General features: G+C 46.5%; 4 protein-coding genes across 6 annotated transcripts in view; 3 read left to right on the top strand and 1 right to left on the bottom strand.

The window, feature by feature from the left end:
* Positions 1-5485: 5485 nt before the first annotated feature.
* LOC131104264 (inhibin beta B chain) lies at positions 5486-9865 on the bottom strand. Its single transcript, XM_058051268.2, has 2 exons — positions 9167-9865; positions 5486-7047 (listed from the first exon to the last, which is right to left on the bottom strand). Exons 1-2 carry the CDS (start codon positions 9549-9551, stop codon positions 6272-6274), a joined length of 1161 nt encoding a protein of 386 aa, XP_057907251.2. The 5' UTR covers positions 9552-9865; the 3' UTR covers positions 5486-6271.
* Positions 9866-11823: 1958 nt separating this feature from the next.
* Positions 11824-15525, top strand: LOC131104268 (ras-related protein O-RAL-like). Its single transcript, XM_058051274.2, has 5 exons — positions 11824-11976; positions 13025-13178; positions 14555-14763; positions 14832-15006; positions 15084-15525. The coding sequence occupies exons 2-5, from the start codon at positions 13065-13067 to the stop codon at positions 15189-15191; spliced, it is 606 nt and encodes a 201-aa protein (XP_057907257.1). The 5' UTR covers positions 11824-11976; positions 13025-13064; the 3' UTR covers positions 15192-15525.
* Positions 15526-15772: 247 nt separating this feature from the next.
* LOC131104269 (fas apoptotic inhibitory molecule 1-like) lies at positions 15773-18602 on the top strand. Its single transcript, XM_078796532.1, has 4 exons — positions 15773-15928; positions 16667-16895; positions 17210-17259; positions 17933-18602. The coding sequence occupies exons 1-4, from the start codon at positions 15812-15814 to the stop codon at positions 18080-18082; spliced, it is 546 nt and encodes a 181-aa protein (XP_078652658.1). The 5' UTR covers positions 15773-15811; the 3' UTR covers positions 18083-18602.
* Positions 18603-19030: 428 nt separating this feature from the next.
* The window catches only part of agap1 (ArfGAP with GTPase domain, ankyrin repeat and PH domain 1), a 61936-nt gene continuing 59970 nt past the window's right edge, over positions 19031-20996 (top strand). For 2 of the 3 annotated variants that reach the window (XM_058051253.2, XM_058051254.2), the window contains exons 1-2: positions 19032-19691; positions 19782-19990. In XM_058051253.2, coding sequence (XP_057907236.2) covers positions 19828-19990 — 163 coding nt within the window. In that variant the 5' untranslated portion in view covers positions 19032-19691; positions 19782-19827. Of the gene's footprint in view, positions 19692-19781; positions 19991-20996 lie in introns of all 3 variants that reach the window. The other variant, XM_058051252.2, reaches the window with a different exon arrangement.

Genomic DNA, 20996 nt, shown 5'->3' on the forward strand with positions numbered 1-20996 from the left:
TGTGGACAGGACTGCCAAGACTGGCACACGGTCTCTCAAGAGTCCTCTTCCCCACTTCCCCACTTCCCCACTGAGGGACGAATAAAGGCATATCTTATCTTATCTTGTATGTCCACTCGGAGGCGTGTACGGAAAGACGGGCGCCATTGCCACAGTGCGCGTTTGCAACATGTCCTTCTGCTGTTGATGGGCCACACTTGCCTCTCGCTCTTGTCGGCAGCCATCAGCCATTGTCTGCTGAGCGTGGAGCCAGTCTTTGGTATTCCCGGCACAGAGCGGCCTCCGTGGCGTGCTGCCATTCCGATTTCTTCCTTCCTCCTTCCAACTCAATCTCAGGCAGCCCCGCTTGCGTCCCCGGAGGATTCACATGACGCGCAACCAAGTCCGACGTGGAAACCACTCGGCTGCAAAGTGACGCTTCACTGCACGGGGCGTTTGGGTTTACTGGCCGCCACCTTCAGTGGCAGCCGAGAGGCATCTCACCTGCTGGCTTGTGAAGGCTGCTTTTCATCCAGTCCGTGCAGGTGGGTCACGTCTGGCCCCCTTGGCCTCACCGCCGATGTAGACTTTGTGGGATGGAGACACCAGCACTTTCCGCTGACAAGATGGTGGACAGGAAGCATCATGAAACCGTCAAACGTCATTTAGAAAAGATCCCCGCAGAGTAGTTCCACCCCAGACGGATTCTCTCCCTTGTGCCGGATACAAGCTTTGCTAGTTGGAAGCTTTGCTAGTTGGAAGCTTTGCTAGCACAGCTAATGTGAGCCTACAACAGGGATTTCGATCTCATGGAATCGTGGAACCGGAGCTGTTCAGCTGACACACACTGACACACACTGACACACACTGACACACACTGACACACACTGACACACACACGTCAGTTATTAGCGACTTTGGGCTTGGTGTTTGTGTAAAGTCCTTTGCATATTCTTTGGATTTGTTTTCAGAGAGCTCGTTGCTCTCTTGTGAGAACTCTCAAAATTGTAACATAAATACACTTAGCCTACGCTTTGTTTCCACCCGCTAGCAACATGCTTACACAAGCACATGCACAGATACAGGTTGACCTCTAGGGGTGCTCAAGCGCAGGCTCTTTTTTCCATTCCTTTAACAAGAAAACTCCAAATACCGAGATGCTATTTGAGTTATGGGGGGAATTCAGCATCAGACAAATTAAATCATAAATCATAAATCATAAATCATAAATCATAAATCATAAATCATAAATCATAAATCATAAATCATAAATCATAAATCATAAATCATAAATCATAAATCATAAATCATAAATCATAACAATGTGTGCACCCCCCACATTTCGTTAAAAAAACAACAACCAAAAAAGTCAAAGACAAACAAGTTCAGTAACGTAGTTTGATTTCAATCAAGCTGGAGATGAAAGTGAGGTATTCATTTGAGTCTGGTGAGGTTTACTGTATTGTGGTATATTGCGTGTATATTGTGTATATTATGTGGTTATTGTGATGTGTTTGTGTTGTAAATGCGTTTACTGTATTGTGGTACATTATTGTTGTTTGTGTTTGTGTTTATTTAGCCCACACATCCATACACGTAATAGAGCTGCTGTGGTGATGTTGGACGTGTGCCTGAGCATGATGGACAGTCCTTTCCAGGAAGAACGGACCAGAGCCGTGTTTATGAGTTGGAGATACATACCTATGTTGTGTTGATGTGTTCATGTGTTTATATCTGTATTTTGGTTGATTGGTCATTTTTATGGTTAATGTTTCATTTCAGCTCAAGATTTTGGCCTACCAATGGGCCGTAACAGCGAGGAACCCCAATATGATATGATGAAGCCGTGGAAGTCCCATCAGGCCAAGTGTGACACAAGAAGTGCCGCCCGCCAATCAGAGAGTCACTCCGTGGCGTGGTACCAACAGGAAGTGAACCAGAGGGACTTTGAGGTCCCCAAAATCTGCACCACCAAATGTTGGTGCAGACCCGCATCAAAGTGACCTCTGATTGTACTTGAAAAACACCAAAGTATCAGTGATGGCCTGCAGACACACGTGGCCTGGTTTAGTTGAACATCGGGAGGTACATGTCGTCTAATTGGCAGTTACCAAGAAAAGCAAACTGCCCCCCTTTTGTCCCGTTAACAACTCCTTGTGTCCTACTTTCCTCAGCCATGTCCAATGGCGCCACAATGTTGTCCATCCATCCATTCATTTTATGCCGCTTGTCCTCATTAGGGTCACGCTGGAGCTGGACCTGGACCTGGAACTGGAACTGGAACTGGAACTGGACCTGGAGCTGGAGCTGGACCTGGAACTGGAGCTGGAACTGGAGCTGGAGCTGGAGCCTATCTCAGCTGACTTTTTGGAATCCAAGAGGATGTACGGTGAGAACACGAAACCTCCACGCAGAACGGTCCGTAAGAGATTCATACGCACCTCTCCTGACTGTGATTCGGACGTGTCAACCACTAGTCCACCATGCTGCCCCCCCGCCCCCCAAATAGTCTATGGACGTTTTTCACTTTGTCACAGAGAATGTGACAGCGGCCCCCGCACCCTGAAGAGTCATCCTCCAGAACCCCACAGCAGCGTGAATATTCTAATCAGGCCGGCTTTTCCTGCTCATTAATATTCATGAGGCAATGAGGCTCGTCAGCAGCGGCAGCGTGGGTCAAGTCTGCCGCAGCGATCCAACCATCTGGAGCGTTTAGACGCACAATTTGTAGCGGCTCTCGGGACATTGAAGGTAACATTTCATCCTTTGGGTCTTGCTGTGCTAACTCGGTATCAAGTCTGGTTTTCAAGTTCTGCTCATTCTTTGGCACAACTAGTATCTGCAAAGACGGCTATGGTCCTGGTCCTGGTCCTGGTCCTGGGCCTGGGCAGCTGCCAAGGTGAATTGGGCCTTGTTAGAGTTGCCTGAAATGACAAGGCACCATTAGATGCTGTGTATATATATATACGTATATATACAGTATATGCATTTTCATGATCATATTCCTGTAGATAAGACCTTAATGGAGATAGAAAGAATTGATCAGCCCCCATTCAGGAAAGGTCAGACGTCAAATGCCATCAATTTGTATAAGAGTATGAAGGAGGACGGAGGAGATCATGAGTGGATTTCAATAAAACGTGTAGTGGTGCTGCTTAAACTCCGCCCTCTTCATGTGGGACCAGATTCCAGCTGCCGCAGGATTGTTGCTTCTCGACAGGGATGACAGGGATGTTCTCCCATTTATCAAGCCGGCTGAGGAGACTTCAAGTACGTGAAAGTACGCGTTTAGAGAAGAACATCCTTCTAGCCATGTTTTTATTGTCAGATACAAACCTTGAAGGTCCACAAAGAATTGTTTTAATTACTTAATTAGTTTTAATTAGTCTCAAGTATCGTTATTATTACCGGTCAAGCTAGCCATCCATTTTCTATACCACTTATCCTCACTGGGGTTGCTGGGGCCTATCCCAGCCCTTAGGGCAAGAGGCGAGGTAAATAAGGTTGAGGAAAAGGTTAGAATAGGAGAAGGAAGTCCAAATATTTTAGGAATAAAGTCATAATTACAAGAAGAAAGTTGAAACAATTGGAAAATTCATTCATTCTTTTTCTAGCGCTTATCCTCATGAGGGTCGCGGGGGTGCTGGAGCCTATCCCAGCTGTCTTCCACCCTGGACTGGTGGCCAGCCAATCCCAGGACACATATAGACAAACAGCCATTCACACTCACATTCATACACTCACATTTGAGACCACTGGTCCACCGTGCAGCCACCCACTTTGGGTTATTGAGGTGATAAACACGTATTGAGTTGAATAAATGACTCACACCAAACCAGGAAGTTGGTGTTAAAGAGGAATGTGTTGATCTCGCCGCCACATGGTGTCTTTGGGGTGCGTAGGAAATCACGTCTTCAATGAAGATCAAAGTCGCCTTAAATGCTCATTTATCCTTTGTCCTCCTTCAATACACGTTGTTGCTCATTATTGCATTTTTTATATCATTCAATTTCATTCTCATAAATGTATAACTTTATGTCAAAGTATTCTTATAATATTATACAATTTTCCCCAACCTAACTGCGCATTTATTGTATTTTTTTTCTTATGATATTACCATTAAAGAAAAATGATTCACTGTTTTAACTTTATGCTTCTGAAATAATATTTTTCCACATAATATTACAATGTCATTCTTGTGAATTTACCATATTTTTCTCATAAGATTACCACTTTTATATATTTCTATTATTATAACTTTATTCCCTAATATTTTGATGTCATTCTCCTAAAGTTAAATCTCTTTTCTTCCACATTTATTGTTGTTTTTAAAAATGTTTTCCTTAATTGGCTTTTTAGAGTGTGCCAAGGGCCATTAAATAGCAGCTGTTGGACGCAAAAGACCCCGGGCCGTACTTTGGACACCCCCATTGGAGGTCTCCAGTTAACCCAACATACATGTTACATGTCTTATTTACGTCACATGCACACACGCGCGAGCGTGCAGCTCCACGCAGAGATGGCAGCCCAGATCACCGGGCTATGACGCTAACCACTTGACCAACGTGCAGCCCTTATATCTGACTTATGAACGGCCTCACCCTCAGACAACCACAGCAGGGTTCTCATTCAAAGCGTCACATGAACAGGAAGTGCCAGAGGAGTGACACACCATGTCCGTCAACCCGCCCCTTTTCACCAGGGAACTACGGAGTTTTAGCCATCTTTCCTGGAATTCCTTCCATATTTTTACTGTAGTTGTCATGACAAAAACAAGGGAAATGGGTGGAAATGAGGTTCCACCACAGAAGGAAGTCAGATTTCTGCAATGACACCGTCTATCTTCTCTAGCAGACATCTGAGGCTGTCTCCTTCTCCTTCTCACCCCCCCCCCCCCCCCCACTTCAGGAGTCCCAGATGGCACGTCAAGTGTCCTTCCTCTGCCAGTCAAGCTTGAACAAGGCCCCAGAAACATGGGGCATACCTTGTGACGGCTTAGCAAGCAAATAGCACAACGGGTCAGCAACCTGCGGCTCTTTAGCAGCCCTAATTATTCCCAGTGGGGAATAGGACCGTGAATGCTTACCGACTTAGTTGTGGCTGGTGATTGGATGCTTTATTGATCCTTTTTTGAGACATGACAGTGTTACGTCAGATCAACTCCGTTTCAAAGCTGGACGAACGAAAAACACGCAATACGGAATTATTCCAACAAGTGAAAGGAAAAGTGGAGGAAGTCGGTATCACGTGATGTTGGTGTTTATGTTTTACTGGGCATGCCCCATTGACTATTCTGGTTGATTATCGCGGCGCATGGAGACAGGAGATTGGAATATTCCTTTCCATGGATACCATGTTTTCGGAAAGAGAAAAACTCCTCATGTAAACTATGGACAGTCCAAACAATCCAAACATTCCAGTCAATTGGAAGGAACACTTCCATGTCACATGACCCAAGAAAAGCAAAGGACTTTGTAATAAGACATTTATTTTTGCAACAGTTACCATGACGACAACATAGGAATGTTACTGTACACGTGAAGCTAAAAAGAAAGAAGCAAGCTAGAAAAAAAGTGTATTACAAAATAAGACATCTTCTAGGCAGAGATGAAGATGATGATGATGATGATCACATGACAGTGTTTAGGCCTCTCATGACGACACTCGTAAACCTCTTTGGTTCCTTGAACGCAGTTCTATAAAAATAACTTTAAAATTTGATATCCCGTGTCGGCAGCCTCGCTGCTCGTCAGTGCAAATACCCCCCCCCAACACAAACCCCCACCCCCGTCCCCGAGGAGGAAGGGGGGGCAGGAGGGGAAGGTGGCTGAGCAGAGGTTACAAGAGGTGTGTCGGTGCGCCCGGTGAAGCCGCTGAACAAAGTGGGAACGTTCCGGAGAGCAAAATAGCCCCCCCCCCCTACTCACTATGCATACATTTCAAGTATTGCTGATAGTTTGTCGCGTGTTTGCTGTGTGCTAAATAGCATATTTTGCATAGCTCATGCGGCACTTGATTGGCGAGGCGCCACCTAGTGCTCACGGAAGGCATTTCAATCTGCAAGTGCTATTGGGTGAGTTGAGACTTGGCCGTTCTGTGATTGGCTGGTGGCGACTTCAGAAGGACGAAAAGGTCATGACCCAGCACACAACCATGCAAATACATCCACAAACATAAATATATGTACAGGCTTATATGCAAGTGCACGGTGGGGGGGTGTACTTGTGCACGTTTGTGCATCCTCCTCATGGTCGCACGGTCAGCTCGGTGTGTCCGCGTCCGCCTGAAAGGGTCAAGCGCAGCCGCACTCCTCTACGATCATGTTGGGAACGTCACGCTTGACGATGTTGTACTCGTCATCGAAGTAGAGCATGGACATGGTGCTCAGTCTGGTCGGGATGCAGCAGGAGTTCATGGATCCGGGGCTCATCCCCCTCATGCGGTACTGGTTGACCACGGCCGTGTGGAATGACGACGCCGACCCGGGGACCCCCGCCATGTAGGCGGGGCAGTTCCCTTGGCAGTAGTTCCCAAAGTAGCCCGACGGTGCAATGATCCAATCGTTCCAGCCTATGAGTCGGAAGTCGATGTAGAACTGCTGGCGGCAGCACAGGCTGCTGCTGCCGTCGCATTCCAGTCCTCTCTTCCGAATGCGATGCTTGGGATCGGCCTGTCGCGCCCGCACCACCAAGAAGGGCCGGTGCGACTCGTCGTTGCGGTTGAGGAGCACGGGCGCGACGCCGCCCGCCTCGCAACCCTCACAGCGCACATCCAGGTTCTGGCGCCGGTCGCCCTGCTCAAAGACTAACCGCACGGCGTCCGTCAGCATGAAGGTGTGCCATCCGCTCCGTTTCAGCTCCACCTGCTTCTCCACCAGGTTCCACTTGCTGCTCAGGCCCGGTTCCTGGTAGTACACCTTCACCGTCACCTTGCGCTTCGACCGCATCTCAAGAGGTGGCGGGAGGAGCTTGAAGTAGAGCCAGAGGGTGGCTTGCGACACGTAGAGGTTCTGGTTCCCCTCGCTGGAGATCAGAAAGAACAAACTGGACTTGGAGGTCACCAGGTCATCTGCAATCACAAGCGCAACAAAGGATTCATGAACCAGATCACCTGGATAGCCATGCAGCTCATTGGTCGCTTGGGAGAACATCAACTTCTCCTCAACGTCAGTCATCAAAGTACCACCCTGACATGCTGATTGACAGCTGTCAAGAGAAGCAGATGGACTTGAGTGGTGCCAGTTGAGTCAGAATGAGACCAGATGAAGCTGAAGCCCCACCTGATGCCTCCTGACCTCCAAACACACACATTCGCTTGAAGCGGGTCCAAGTGTCGTGTTCAGTGGATGAGGAAAGCGGATGGAGGAGACGCCATTGAACATTTACTGCCTTGCTACTTTCTGACTGGACGAGACGCTGAAGCCGCTAATGCAGCTAGCTGGCGACAAGCCGGCCACTACGGGCAGACGTACCTGAAGATACGACATTTTCTTAACTCCTCCCCTTCCGCTGTGTAGTAATGGGTAGTAATGTGTAGTAAAGATGGCCACTTGTGTACCCAAATGCTAAGTGCGGTCACGTCAATGCACGCGTTGACTCACAGCACAGATATGGTCCGAGCATATGATGGATGAGTGGAGGGGTGTACAAAGTGTGGCCAGGGGCCCATTTGGGTCCTGCAGCTAGTTTGTTGAATGAATGAATGAATCCCCAAAAATATACAACAATACATGTTGGAAAAAAAGAACGAAAAACACAAAATATTTGAAATTGTAAGCCGGAATGGGCGAGTTTTAGCCAATTAAAAAATATACAGTAAGCCAATTAAAAATATCAACATGGCCCCTTAATTGGTTACCAACAGCACGTACGTACATTCATTCACTCATTTTCCAACAAACAACCATTCACACTCACATTCATACCGATGGACAATTTGGGGTGGCCAATTAACCTAGCATGTTTTTGGAATGTGGGAGGAAACCCACGCATGCACGGGGAGAACATGCAAACTCCACACAGTGATGGAAGAGGGTGGAATTGAACCCTGGTCTCCTAGCTGTGAGGTCTGCGCCCTAACCACTTGACCGTATGTTGTCAGTATAAAAAACAAAATACATATCATGTATTTCTGACCCTAATTAATCTTTTCAAGCATAAAAATGGGGCTGCACGTCGGACGAGTGGTTACCATGCAGACCTCCCTGGGAGACCTGAGTTCAATTCCCCCCTCAGCCATCTCTGTGTGGAGTTTGCAGTTTTCTATGCTCTAGCTATAGGAAAGATGTTTAAAGAAGGAATCGTACTTTGTTCAGATTCACGTATCCGTCACGTCTGCAACCAGGAAACTGGTTCAACTCGGGATGGTTCTGTTCAGTGGAACAAGTTGAGACTCAGCGTCCTGCTGTGAGCACACCCTTTACTTGTGTGTGAGGCGGTGAAAGGGGCAATTTCCCCCATTTTTGTTTTCTGAAAGCGGAACTTTTCCACCAGGAGATGTTCCCCGTGACAACCAAGTGTGGAAAAAGAGGTGAAAGCTGAAAAGAAAACTGGAAGGATTTTATGGCAGGAAGCATTATCCGTCATGCATCCCGTCTTCTTCTGACCTTTCAAGTCATCACAACTCTCCTGGGGAAAGGTCACCTTTCAGCCCCCCGAAAATGGAAAATGTCCCCGAAATAATTTGATATATTTTTCTAGATTTTTTTTGTTTTTGTTTTTTTTTACAAAAAGAAATATTTGACAAATGTTATATAATAGGGCAAAAGCAGGCTAATAAGCAAGCCAATAAGCAGGTTGATACTAGCCAGTAGTAGTAGTAGTAATCAGAAGAAGAAGAATGACGATGGTAATAATAGTAGGCTAATTACTAATATAATCATGATTATGATATGATTGATGACTGTCCACTGGACAGAATGGTTGCAGAGCTCGTGTACATTGTGTGTACTTGTGTACTTTTAATGGTGGCCTAAAACTATTGAGTATCTCTACTAAATCTGTCCAAAAGTGGGAAACTTATATCCCGCTTCTTATTCCTTATTTGGTTTTTGGATTTTGGGATTTTTTTGGACGTCTACCACATTCATTCATTCATATGCTGTGCACCTCCAGGGGGCTAAGCCCCCCGTCCCCAGAAGCTAGTGGCGCCCCTGGGACAAACTGAAAAGTGCAAGATGGAGACGCACCTTTTTCTGCAAAGCTGATGATCTCCGAGCTCTCCTCCAGGACCTCGTTGCTCATCGGGTGTCCGTCCAAGTTGGGGATCTCCACTCTGCCGTCCTCCCGGAGCTTGCCGGCGTGGAGTTTCCGCAGAGCCGTCACCATGGCGGCTTTCGGTACCGGGTGCGTGATATTGGGCCGCTCCCGCATCTGCAGCCTGCTCAGGATGTGCCTCTTGACCGCCTCCACGAAGTCCACGTCCGGGCGGCCGGACTCCGCGTCCTCCGCTCCAGCGACGCCGCACGACGCGCAGCGCGCCTCCCCCTCGGTACCGGCGCTTGGCGCTGGCGTGCAGCGGACGGAGAGGACGCAAGTGGAGAGCAGAGCCAGTCGGAAGAGCCAACAAGTCATTTTGTGTTCAGGAGGAATAGAAACTTTGGTCCCGGTTCGGTCTGTGACGTCCAAAGTGAAGTCCAGGGTGGGAGAAACAGCCCACTTACACTTTGTTACATATTTATGGTGACCTTTTGGGTGGACACTTTTCACTCGCGGAAACCTTCATCACCTGACAAAAGAAAAACACGTCACGCTTCCCGACCATCATCTGGCTCCATCATCTTCCTCACTTCCAAGTGTCCGAATGCCGCTGCTGCACCGAGGCCGAGGAAGAGGAAGAGGAGGAGGATGAGGAGGAGAAGGAGAAGGTGAGTCCATGCTGGCATGTGGGACTCCGTGGGCCGCCAAGTGCTTATAGACTTACGTGGGAGGAGTCGGGCGTGGAAGGGGCGGGGACAAGAACATGTTGAATGATTCCTTCCATTCCATCCCACAGAAACCACTGAGAAGCTCCACGACCGTAGGGAGTAGGGATAGAGTTTGGGAGGTGGACTGACATTTGTCTTATGTAAGAGCATCACGAAGGCATCCCATGATATCAACAACATGTTTATTGTTTCTTTGTTGTACGCCCAACTCGATCAGGATCCTGAGCCCGCACGGCCTCCGTCACATGAAGGCTTGGCTTATGTAACCTCGGCTTCAAAGTCACTTTAGTTGCCCTGCTGAAGAACATGCACGGATGCTAAATGTATTTTGCATTTTCTTCCAAATGTCAAACAAACGACGTTCACGTTATCTTTGATTGGAAAAACAGTAGTGTATCAATCCGACACCAGGGGGCACTATAAATCACACTCATTCATTCATTCATTCATTCATTCATTTTCTACCGTTTATCCTCACCAGGGTCGCGGGGGTGCTGGAGCCTATCCCAGCTGTCTTCCACCCTGGACTGGTGGCCAGCCAATCCCAGGGCACATATAGACAAACAACCATTCACACTCACATTCATACCTATGGACAATTTGGAGTGGCCAATTAACCTAGCATGTTTTTGGAATGGGGGAGGCGGACGAGTGGTTAGCGCCCAGGCCTCACAGCTAGGCTAGGAGTTTGCATGTTCTTTTTCTCCGGGTACTCCGGTTTCCTCCCCCAAGGTTTGAGAAAACCTTGAAATATGTAAAAGAATTGTAGTGGCCTGTGCTATTGAGAGATGTTTCATGAGATTAGGTTGAGGGCTGAGTTATAGCTTGCAATTCTCTACTAAAACGCTAGGGAGCAGTGTTTTCCAAAGAGTGAACAACCACACTTCGAGGTGACTTGCTACTGTATTTACCTTCCTCTGTGGTAGTAGCTATATATGTTATTATGTATATCATGCCAAACAAGACGCCACATTTCATTGTCAGCATTTTTAATGATACTACTCCCAACACTGATGGCCAATTAACAAAGGTTATGATGATGTCATTTTGTGACATTGAGAGACTTTTAGGACAGCAAAAAGCTACTTTCTTTACAATATATTTATATATACAATATATAAGGTGAAGAATTAAAGTGAAGTTGAAGAATAGAAGATAAAGCCAGTCATGCAAGTCATGTCCGTCAGTCCGATGAAAGCAAAGTGGTAAAATGGCGCCATCTTTTGTCCAAAAGCTAAAACTGCAGCGATAAGAATTGCCGCCGACAGTACCAAGTCATCGGTATTATTATTTTGAGTTGCACTACAATTATGCCATATATATATCCAGGGTGTACCCCTCCTCTCGCCCAAGGACAACTATGATAGGCTCCTGCATAGCCGCAAAACTAGTGACGATAAGCGGCATAGAAAATAAATGAATGGATGTCATTGACATTATTATAGTGTAGCTACAGACAAATTGTGATATATTCTTTATTTTAGTTAAAAAAAATATATCCCAAAAATATATCTACGGTTCATTTGCTGCTTTTAAATTCGCGTTCCGGAACAGTACTTCAACTCATATCTACTTTGTATATATTGCAGTCAATTGTGACCTAAACATTTACACGTCCATACAAAATTTGAAAATGTCTGAATTCGTACAGACAGGGAATCCTGTGATGTCATATCCTGTCAACGTACCCAAAGACACATAAGAAGACGTCTCACTCATGGTCTTTTTCACAGAAGCAACAGTCACGGCGTTCTTAAATCTGTCCAATTCAGTGCAATGTTATAATTGCTAGGTTTTAAGTGTTTTAGGGTATCCAAAACTTGAGATAATATTTTTGTGGCAAGTTTTCGCAGTAATCTGTCGCTATGGCTACGGCCGCGGGTACCCAGTCTCCTCCCCGACTGGTGACATTTTTGACTGACAGAGTGAGTACTCCTGTTTGCACATTCTCTCTTTGGCTGCCTCGGCCACAAGGTGGGGCGCAAAGGCTGGAGCTGGTCAAACTTTTGTATTGTCTCACTTCGCGGTTTATGGCGGATAACTTCATAAACACGCCAAACAAGTACTAGCAGGTGAGTCTGGTGATCCATTCGTTACGGTTTCAGGAGGCTCTGTGTTTCTCTGCTGTGCCGTGAAGCCATAACGTCGTTTTAACTTTGTTCCTCCTGAGGGCGAGAAAGCTAGATCTGGGCTGGTCATGTGAGCGTGACTCACTGCAGCCAACCACGTACCTCGGGGGCGTGTCCTACATCTGCGTTCATCCAATCACAATCGGGGTTGGGTTTGAAGGCGGGAACATAGAAGAGCTATTTGGTGTCTTGTCGGAACTAGTTTGTTAGTTGGCTGTCAGCTTGATTCACAGGGGAAGCTGCTGCACTTTGGCCACGCTTTCAATTCTTCTTCCTCTTTGATAAAAAACAGCTGGACACAATTCTGTGTTTGGCTTTAAAGTGAAGTTGTTCAAAGTTTACCCTCATTATTCACTACGGCTAGGTCCAAGGACGGAGATGTTCAGTACTTTAGAACATTATTGCATTACAGACGATTGGTGTTCTTGTTTCTTGTCTTCATAAGGCCTCAAAATTTCAAACAAAACAATTCATTTGAAAAAAATAACACATAGAAAAAACATAATATTTAAAGAAAAAAACCGTACATTCCCTTTGTAATTTGATTTGTTTCTTTTGGCTTTTTCCTGATTTGTAATAGTTACAATTATTATTAATGTGGCACTAAACCTTCTTTGGAATGTTCTTATATAGGCCATGCGTAATTGTATTTTTACTCAACAGGACAATAAAAAAGGAGCTGCGGGTGCTTAATCTATGTACATACGACTCTTCTCCTCTTGAATATTTGGCAAAACATGCACCCGTATTATGTTGCTGCAAGTATTTTTTTGTGAGAAATACACCACATGATTGACTTGAAATTTTTCACACAGCTTCATTCATTATTCAGATCACCCACAGGGAAATTTGGTACACACTTTGGCTAACATTGGGACAGCCATTTGTCTATTGGTAATACAACTGTGGATGATAGAAGCTCTTCAGTGAGCCTTCTGCTCTCTATTGGCGTTTTTGTTTGATGGTTTATGATATTTATTGGCTTCTGCAGGTCTTCAGTGGGAGTTCTGAGCCGCTGGGCTTTTGCAGTCATGGCCTCTGGCAAAAACAAGAACCAGACATCTCTGGCGCTCCACAAAGTGATCATGGTGGGCAGCGGAGGTGTGGGCAAGTCCGCCCTCACGCTACAGTTCATGTATGACGAGGTGAGTTTGCAAGATTCAGCCCAAATCTTGTAGATTTAGTGTTGCAGAGTGTATTGGAAGGTCGCAGCTGACGAATACACTTTGCCGTCTGTTTGAATCTGCACATAAAAAATATGACTTTTTTTTAGTGCAGCGGTGGATGTTAGGGCTCAGCGATACTTAAAGGGGACCTATCGTTTCTTATTTATAAATGTAGTTAGAATGTTATATTTTCGTGTTGAATACACGAATAATACAAATACGTGAATAATACGATGCCAAAGTTTCAGATAATGAGGTTTGCACATTTGGAAGTGAGCCCTCAAAGAACTTTGGATGGCTCTGGATGCTTGGTTTCACTTTCACTTTGTACTTTAGCATAAAAGAATGTAAGCATGTCATTTCCAACTGGTGAAACGTGGAGGATGAATGCCTTGCTTAAGAAGACTTTGGATGTGAGAACACACAGCTTGACGGCGCTCCAACAGGAGCCAGTCAGCAAACCTGATGTCCTCCACCATCCGGTCCGATGAATCCAACCACTTTTCGGGCTATCCGCCGTAGAACTGTTACGCCCACATGGGCAAGTGTCTGGAGTTCAAATTAGCCGCCATCTGACCGATGATCGCATTGCCAGCCTGGAGAACTCACCACGCCCTGCCAAGTGCCCCCCTCCCCCAAATGTCACACCAAACTAAACCTTGTTTTGCAGGGTGCAAAATTGATATCACTCTTACAAACAACAGCTAAGTCTCACACGGCAGACATGATTGTTTTGGCTTTGGCACGCATTGGGAGGGAAAGCTACAAGTTGAAAGGCATTGATCGGCATCACATGCTTTTTCATGGAAATCTGACCATTTTGACCGGTGGCCGATTGATCGGAGCACCCCTAGTGTTGCTACAGCACAGTATGTCTATCGTTGATAAAACTATACAACAGATGCATCACTTTCCTCATCCTCATACCTACTGTTGATGATTGATGTTGATTATTTATTCATTCATTCACTTTCAATCATTTCAACCATTTCATATGGACAATTAACCTAGCATGTTTTTGGAATGTGGGAGGAAATCGGAGTACCCGGAGAAAACGCACGCATGCACGGGGAGAACATGCAAACTCCACACAGAGATGGCCGAGGGTGGGATTGAACTCAGGTCTCCTAGCTGTGAGGTCTGCGCGCTAACCACTCGACTGCCGTGCAGCGGCGCTGGGAAATGATCTTTAATAATGTTTTTCCTGGCCTTAGTTTTCCAAAATCTCCGTTTTTAAGGACAAAAACCTACTCCTGCTTGTGGATGGAATCATGTGTGCTTAATGTGGACATGGACTTGGTTTCCAAGCAGACTCTGTTGTGTTTCCTTTCACTTGATGGCTTCTTTGCTCGTAGTTTGTGGAAGATTACGAACCCACCAAGGCAGACAGCTACAGGAAGAAGGTGGTCCTGGATGGTGAGGATGTTCAAATCGACATCCTGGACACGGCGGGGCAGGAGGACTACGCCGCCATCAGAGACAACTACTTCCGCAGCGGGGAGGGCTTCCTGCTGGTCTTCTCCATCACGGAGCAAGAGTCATTCGCTGCCACATCAGAGTTCAGGTGTGTGCATTGTCAGATAGATTGCGAGCAGCCATACTGAAGGATATTTGCTGTGTGATGTCCTTCAGGGAGCAGATTTTGCGTGTGAAGGAAGAGGATGCCATTCCCATGCTGCTGGTTGGCAACAAGTCGGACTTGGAGGACAGGCGAAAGGTGTCTGTGGAGGAGGCGGCAGTGAAAGTGAGCGAGTGGGGTGTTCAGTACGTGGAGACTTCCGCCAAGACCAGAGCCAATGTGGATAAGGTACACACGTGCACTGGTGGAGCTAGACCCGATGTTGAGCACCCTCGCTGACGTCCATAATGCTGTGTTTCTCTCAGGTCTTCTTTGACCTTATGCGTGAGGTGCGCAAGAAGAAAATGTCTGAGAGCAAAGACAAGAATGGGCCAAGCGGGAAGAAGAAGAAAAAGCGCTGCTGCATACTTTAACCTGGGAACACGCTAAGAACACGCTGCTGCAGACACCTGACAATCACGTTGCCACCAGATGAACTGGACTTCCTGTGTTTGTTTTAAACGCCACTTTAATCAGTGCCACAAGCGGGTCGCCGCTCGTGTCCAACAGCCACTTCAGGTCCTCGCTAGCCTGAATAGTTTTAACTCACAGGAAGTCATCTTTTCCCCAATCAGAACACGGCTCACAGCTCTGGTCACGACTCCAATGCTTACCGTATGAACATTAAAATAATCTCGTCTGAATAAGTGTGTCCACTGTAGACATATTTGATAATAAAACAACCTCACTTGTCTTTTTGGAAACATTCCCACTGTGGTTCATTCTCTGTCCGCCAGATGGCGCTGTAAATCTTCCTCAACGAACAGTCCATGTCCGGTTCGTATCTGAGGCCAATGTCTGTCTGAGCTCATACATCAGCTGGTTAGCTGGAGGACAACAACATTGCAGCTTGAGAGGGGATGGCTACCTGGCAGTACTGCATTTGTACAAGCTTCTTACAGTAATACACCTGCTGCTGAGTCAGCAATACCTCCTGTCCTAGACAAGACCAGCTGACCCCAGTCCAGCCAGTGTTGCAGCATTGACAGGAAGGATGCTGGGCGGGGACCTGGTGGCTGCATGGGAGGTGGCGCTCAGTGATGGCGTCTACAGGATTGGGTTTGCTCATGGCACCACCACCGGGAGACGCGTGGTTTATGTCAACGGGCAGGTGAGTATCTCTATGCTCAGATATACAGTACTTCATAAACGACACCGAGCTTGTTTTTATCACGGGGGGGGGGGGGGGTCACTGGTACCAGTAAGAATACTTGGATCAGAATCATTCAAGTGCACGTATCCTACAATATGTATTCTTTGGTGGGAATTATTCTTAACTACTGGTTAGAATTGAATTAGTCTTGTGTTTCATGCATTCATTCATCCAAAAGTGACGAATAATGTCACTGAAAACCAAACGCTGGGCTCATGCTGCTGGACGCCAGAGGCGGGGCACATTATTTTCATTCATTCATTTTATACCGCTTATCCTCACCAGGGTCACGGGGGTGCTGGAGCCTATCCCAGCTGTCTTCCACCCTGGACTGGTGGCCAGCCAATCCCAGGGCACATATAGACAAACGACCATTCACACTCACATTCATACCTATGGACAATTTGGAGTGGCCAATTAACCTAGCATGTTTTTGGAATGTGGGAGGAAACCAGGGTACACAGAGTGTGGCTGAGGGTGGGATTTAACTTGAGTCTACTAGCTGTGAGGCCTGCGCACTAACCACTCGTCCGCCGTGCAGTCCTGCACATTATTTTGTGGGGGACAAAATGGTGCCATCAATTTATCGTACACAATGCTACTCATTACAATACTTAGCATTTTAATGAGTCAAATAAGTGCTGTGGGATTTGTGACTCATGGCAACCAAACCAAATCCTCTCCTCTTTTTGACAGGAAGTGATCAGACGAGATTGGATGTTCAAGCTAGTTGGGAAGGAAACCTTTAGCATCGGAGGCTCCCACACCAAAGCCACCATAAACATCGAGGCTATGAGCGGCTTGGCCTATGAGTACACGCTCGATGTGGACGGAAAGAGCCTGCAGACGTTTATGGACAACAAGGCCAAGACCACCAAGACGTGGCTCCTCTGTGTGGATGGCGAGAACTGGCGAGTTGTGCTCGGTATGAGATATTTTGCAACGACATTCAAAACACTCACTTAAGTCTTTTTCAGCAACGATTCTCCAAACTTTCATCCCAGTTGGCGGCGGGCGCTGTCTGCTGTAGTAGCCTGCCAACTTCAGTAGTTCTGGAGCCGAAAGGGGCCACAGTCCCTTGATTGTATGTCATGTTACCCAGGAGCCAGACACGGCTGTACCATTCCGGAGGAACTGACCTGTAGTGCTGGGTGGATTAGCAGTCGTTCGGCCATACAATGTATATAAAGTGTGTGTCCTTGGTCATTGCCACTCATTGATTTGGCTTGTACTCCACAGAGAAGGACACCATGGACGTGTGGTGCAATGGGGAAAAAGCCAGTAGCACGGTGAGAAAACACCTTCCACCTTGTTCCACCTTGGTTTTAGCAAGCTCAGATGTTCAATGTAAGCCAGGAGTGTCCAACGTGGGCTTGGCTCGCAGCTCTTTCTCTAATTGGCCCTGTGTCATTATCATATAACATATGATAACATCAACATATATCTAGATATATTATTTGTCGCTGGTCACAAAGCTAAGATGTGGACGTTTTGTTCAGATAGCTTAGCACACACTGGCCTCCAGACGTATTGGAACCGTGTAGTCAATTCCTGCATTTTTGCCGTAGACCGAAAACCTTTGGGTTTGACATCAGAAGACAAATATGAGACCCAAGAGCATTTCAGCTTTATTTGCAGGTATTGACAATTGCATCGGCTGCACAAAGATAACACCTTATACGCAGAAAACGCTGAAGGTTGCAGCCTGATGAGGCCTGATGAGGCCTGATGAGGCCTGATGAGGCCTTCAGGGCCACATTGTCTGCGAACAACAGAAACAAGATCCCCTTTCCACCTTGGGGAAAGCCAGATATTCTGCCCATGAAAATTATGAACATAATCTGTATCAAAGCAGGCCCCCTCCGATTTTTCGGGACGCAGCATTTGGTGGAAAAAGTTTTGACAGCTTTGATGCTAATGTGATGTCGGTTCCATCAACATCTGCAGTCTGTGTCTTAACAGGGAGAGTTTGTGGACGACGGCACAGAGACACACTTCATGCTAGGACAACACCAATGTTGTATCAAGTCTACGAGCGGCGGGAGGAAGAAAAACGGAATTGTTCACATTTTACTGCTGAATGGAGAACAAATACCAGCATCTACACAATAGACACAGTGAGATATTTTGGTTCAAGATCTGAAGGCGTCATTTGATCTTAATCTGAGCAGCAGCAACGACGAACACTATATTTGCATATCTGCAACCAGAAGTTACACAATGTGTACTACACGTTTGTATGTGTTAATAGTATTGTGGCACAATGTCATCAATATGGAGCTGATGACAAGGAGGCCAGCATGGCTGCACCATATATAGCATATATAGCATACATATGTATCAGTGGCAGGCAGAAATAAACAGCTTTACAGTATTTGGAAATATACCATGCAACACGAAAGAGGTCAATTATGATGCAATGTCTTTTTCAATGTCATGTAACACATTTAGTTTGACCAAATGCGCTGACGGACATACACATACGCCAGGATCTTTCTTATGAGCAAAGATTTCATTCCACCTGACAAGCTTGTTTTCTTAAGATGCTATCCTAAAGACTTCCTAGGAAATAGTTTTTTTTATTGTTGTTGTAATTTTATTAAAGATATAAGAAATACAATAAGAAAATGAAATTCTATTTATTTTTCAGTAAAGTTGGGAAAATATTATATTTTAGGGTAATAAATAAAAAACATTATGACAACAAAGTTACATTACAAGAGGACTTACGAGTGAAAAGTTCAAATATTTGAAAAATTATCCAAAAAACAATATCCGAAGTAGAAATAAAAATTAAACTTTAAGACAAAATGTTGTATTCTAACAAGAAAAAAAGACAAGTATAGCCGTAATATGGGGTAAATATGCCGTTTTAGTAGCATTTCGCCTATGTCACACGGCTGAAGGTTTTCCTGAAATATACTGTATACAACTCAGGGTTATGGGTGTAATGCAAAACACCCCCACCAGGTGACGCTATAAAATACCCCCCCCCCCCCCACCCACACACAAAGTACAACACTTTATTTTGAAAGCACGTGTCGACTGGTTTATTTTGAAAAGCACCGCGTCGGGAGGAAGCACATTGTGGGAATAACGCCTGTGGTTCGGCTGCTGTGTTGTGGCTCCAGTCTACCAGGGATGGACCTCCGCATACGGGAAGCGGCAACGACCGAGCGCACCGAACAAAGCTGCCGAATCCACAACTTTTAAAGGGACTTTGGGAATCCGGGAATCCACTGAAGTCCATCGAGGTCCAAGGACTCAGCTCCCCGCGGCAGACAAAACAAGGGACAGGAAGACCCGCACGTACCGGTGCGACCCAACAGCTGTCCTCGGGCCAGATCTTTTGATTCCGTCACATTTTCGAGAGAATCACCGCAGGGCACGAACCCGGTCCTTGGTCGTAGTCTGAAATTGACACAGAATTCTGGTGTTTTCGTCCCGAGACTGGAAGCTATAGCGAGCTAGCTAGCTAGCTAGCAAGCTAATTGCAGTTGGCTAGCGACAAGGCCGTTGGACAGTTCTGACCGTACGTGGCTCTGTCAGGTTCTGTTGAACGACGAACACCCAGGCCAAAGTCCCCAGCCTCTTCTCAGGCTGTCCGGACATGGAGAAGCCGTGCTCAGGCTGCTGCACATCTGTCAGCCCACAAGAGTCGGGAACGCAGAGACGCCGGGGATCAGCTGCCCTCTGCGGCCAGTAGCGACGGGACCGACCGGTGAGTTGGACTTCCAAGCAGCCATGGTGGCGATGATGACACAGTAGATGTTTGTCTGGCAGTGAACCTCTAATGTGTTCCGTTCTTCAGGAAACCAAAGAAGGTTCCTCTGAGGTTCCCCCGAGCAGTGCCGGCGATGAACTACCAGCAGCACCTCGCCAACTCGGCCGCCATTCGGGCCGAGATCCAGAGGTTCGAGTCCGTCCACCCTAACATCTATTCCATCTACGAGCTTTTGGAGCGGGTGGAGGAGCCGCTGCTTCAGAACCAGATCCGGGAACACGTCATAGCTATTGAAGGTAGGACAGTAACAACTTTGGGAGTCTGAGGTTGTCATCACATCTGAGAATGAGCCAGTGAGCCATGAGCCCAACTGGTCGCCACCACAGATAAATATTCCATTATTGTATTGTATTTAATCATTGGAACTTTTACACCAGCACACGTACTTTGGATTGTGTGTGTTCTGTAAGGCTATTCTCTATTCTCTAGGCCGCTTTCATCAATGGCGGTCATTGCAGGTGCTAGCATTAAGGGATAAACATCTGTCTCCTGTCCAGTAACCATTTAGGGTACAACGTGTTTTTTCCACCATAGCTCACGTGTTGCTTACGTCATGTCATGTAATGGCAGCTCTCAACTGAAGGAATCGCCATTTTAGGTTTGCCTTTTTGCTGGTCAGATTGCCTTGCAGCTTACTTGCACTTCAACACGAATGTGTGGCGGATGCTTTCGTGTGGAAATCAGTATGGAAACATATCTGTCTCTGAACATCTGCGTGACCAGATGTTTGTTACCCATCAGGATGTTTTGTACTGGATTGAAAGCATCCGTTATGTAATGCAGTGGCTGCAGTCCCTGCACCTTTTGTCCGTAATGCCTCCCCCAAGCCCCACCCCCATGCAGATTAGGGACAACTGCAGACATTCAGTTCCCTCAGTTAAGTGCTTGTATTTTCTGAGCATCATCAGCATCGTCATCATCATCATCATCATCCGGTGCCCTGCAGGTCCTCTTTCCACATAAAGCCCAACGAGTACTCTGTGGAAGCTGAGAGGCGGAGTCTTGATGTGATGACTCCAATGGTCTTCAGTGAAATGGCAGCTGAAGCACGTTGGCTGCATGTGTAGTCAAACATGGCCAGATGTGGGCATGAGAAGGTCATTGCTGGATGGATGTGACTCATGCTGCCAATCAAGCATTGTAATTGAAATAAAAAGGCCACAGATAATCCCATTCCCTCGTGTGCAGCCCCAAAAAGTGCCCGGTCGGTCATCATGATGACATACCAACAAGGCACATGCA

This window comes from Doryrhamphus excisus, linkage group LG15 (assembly GCF_037039965.1).
Source record: "Doryrhamphus excisus strain RoL-2023G ecotype Guam linkage group LG15, RoL_Dexc_Guam_v1.1, whole genome shotgun sequence".
In the NCBI taxonomy this organism is placed as follows: domain Eukaryota; kingdom Metazoa; phylum Chordata; class Actinopteri; order Syngnathiformes; family Syngnathidae; genus Doryrhamphus; species Doryrhamphus excisus.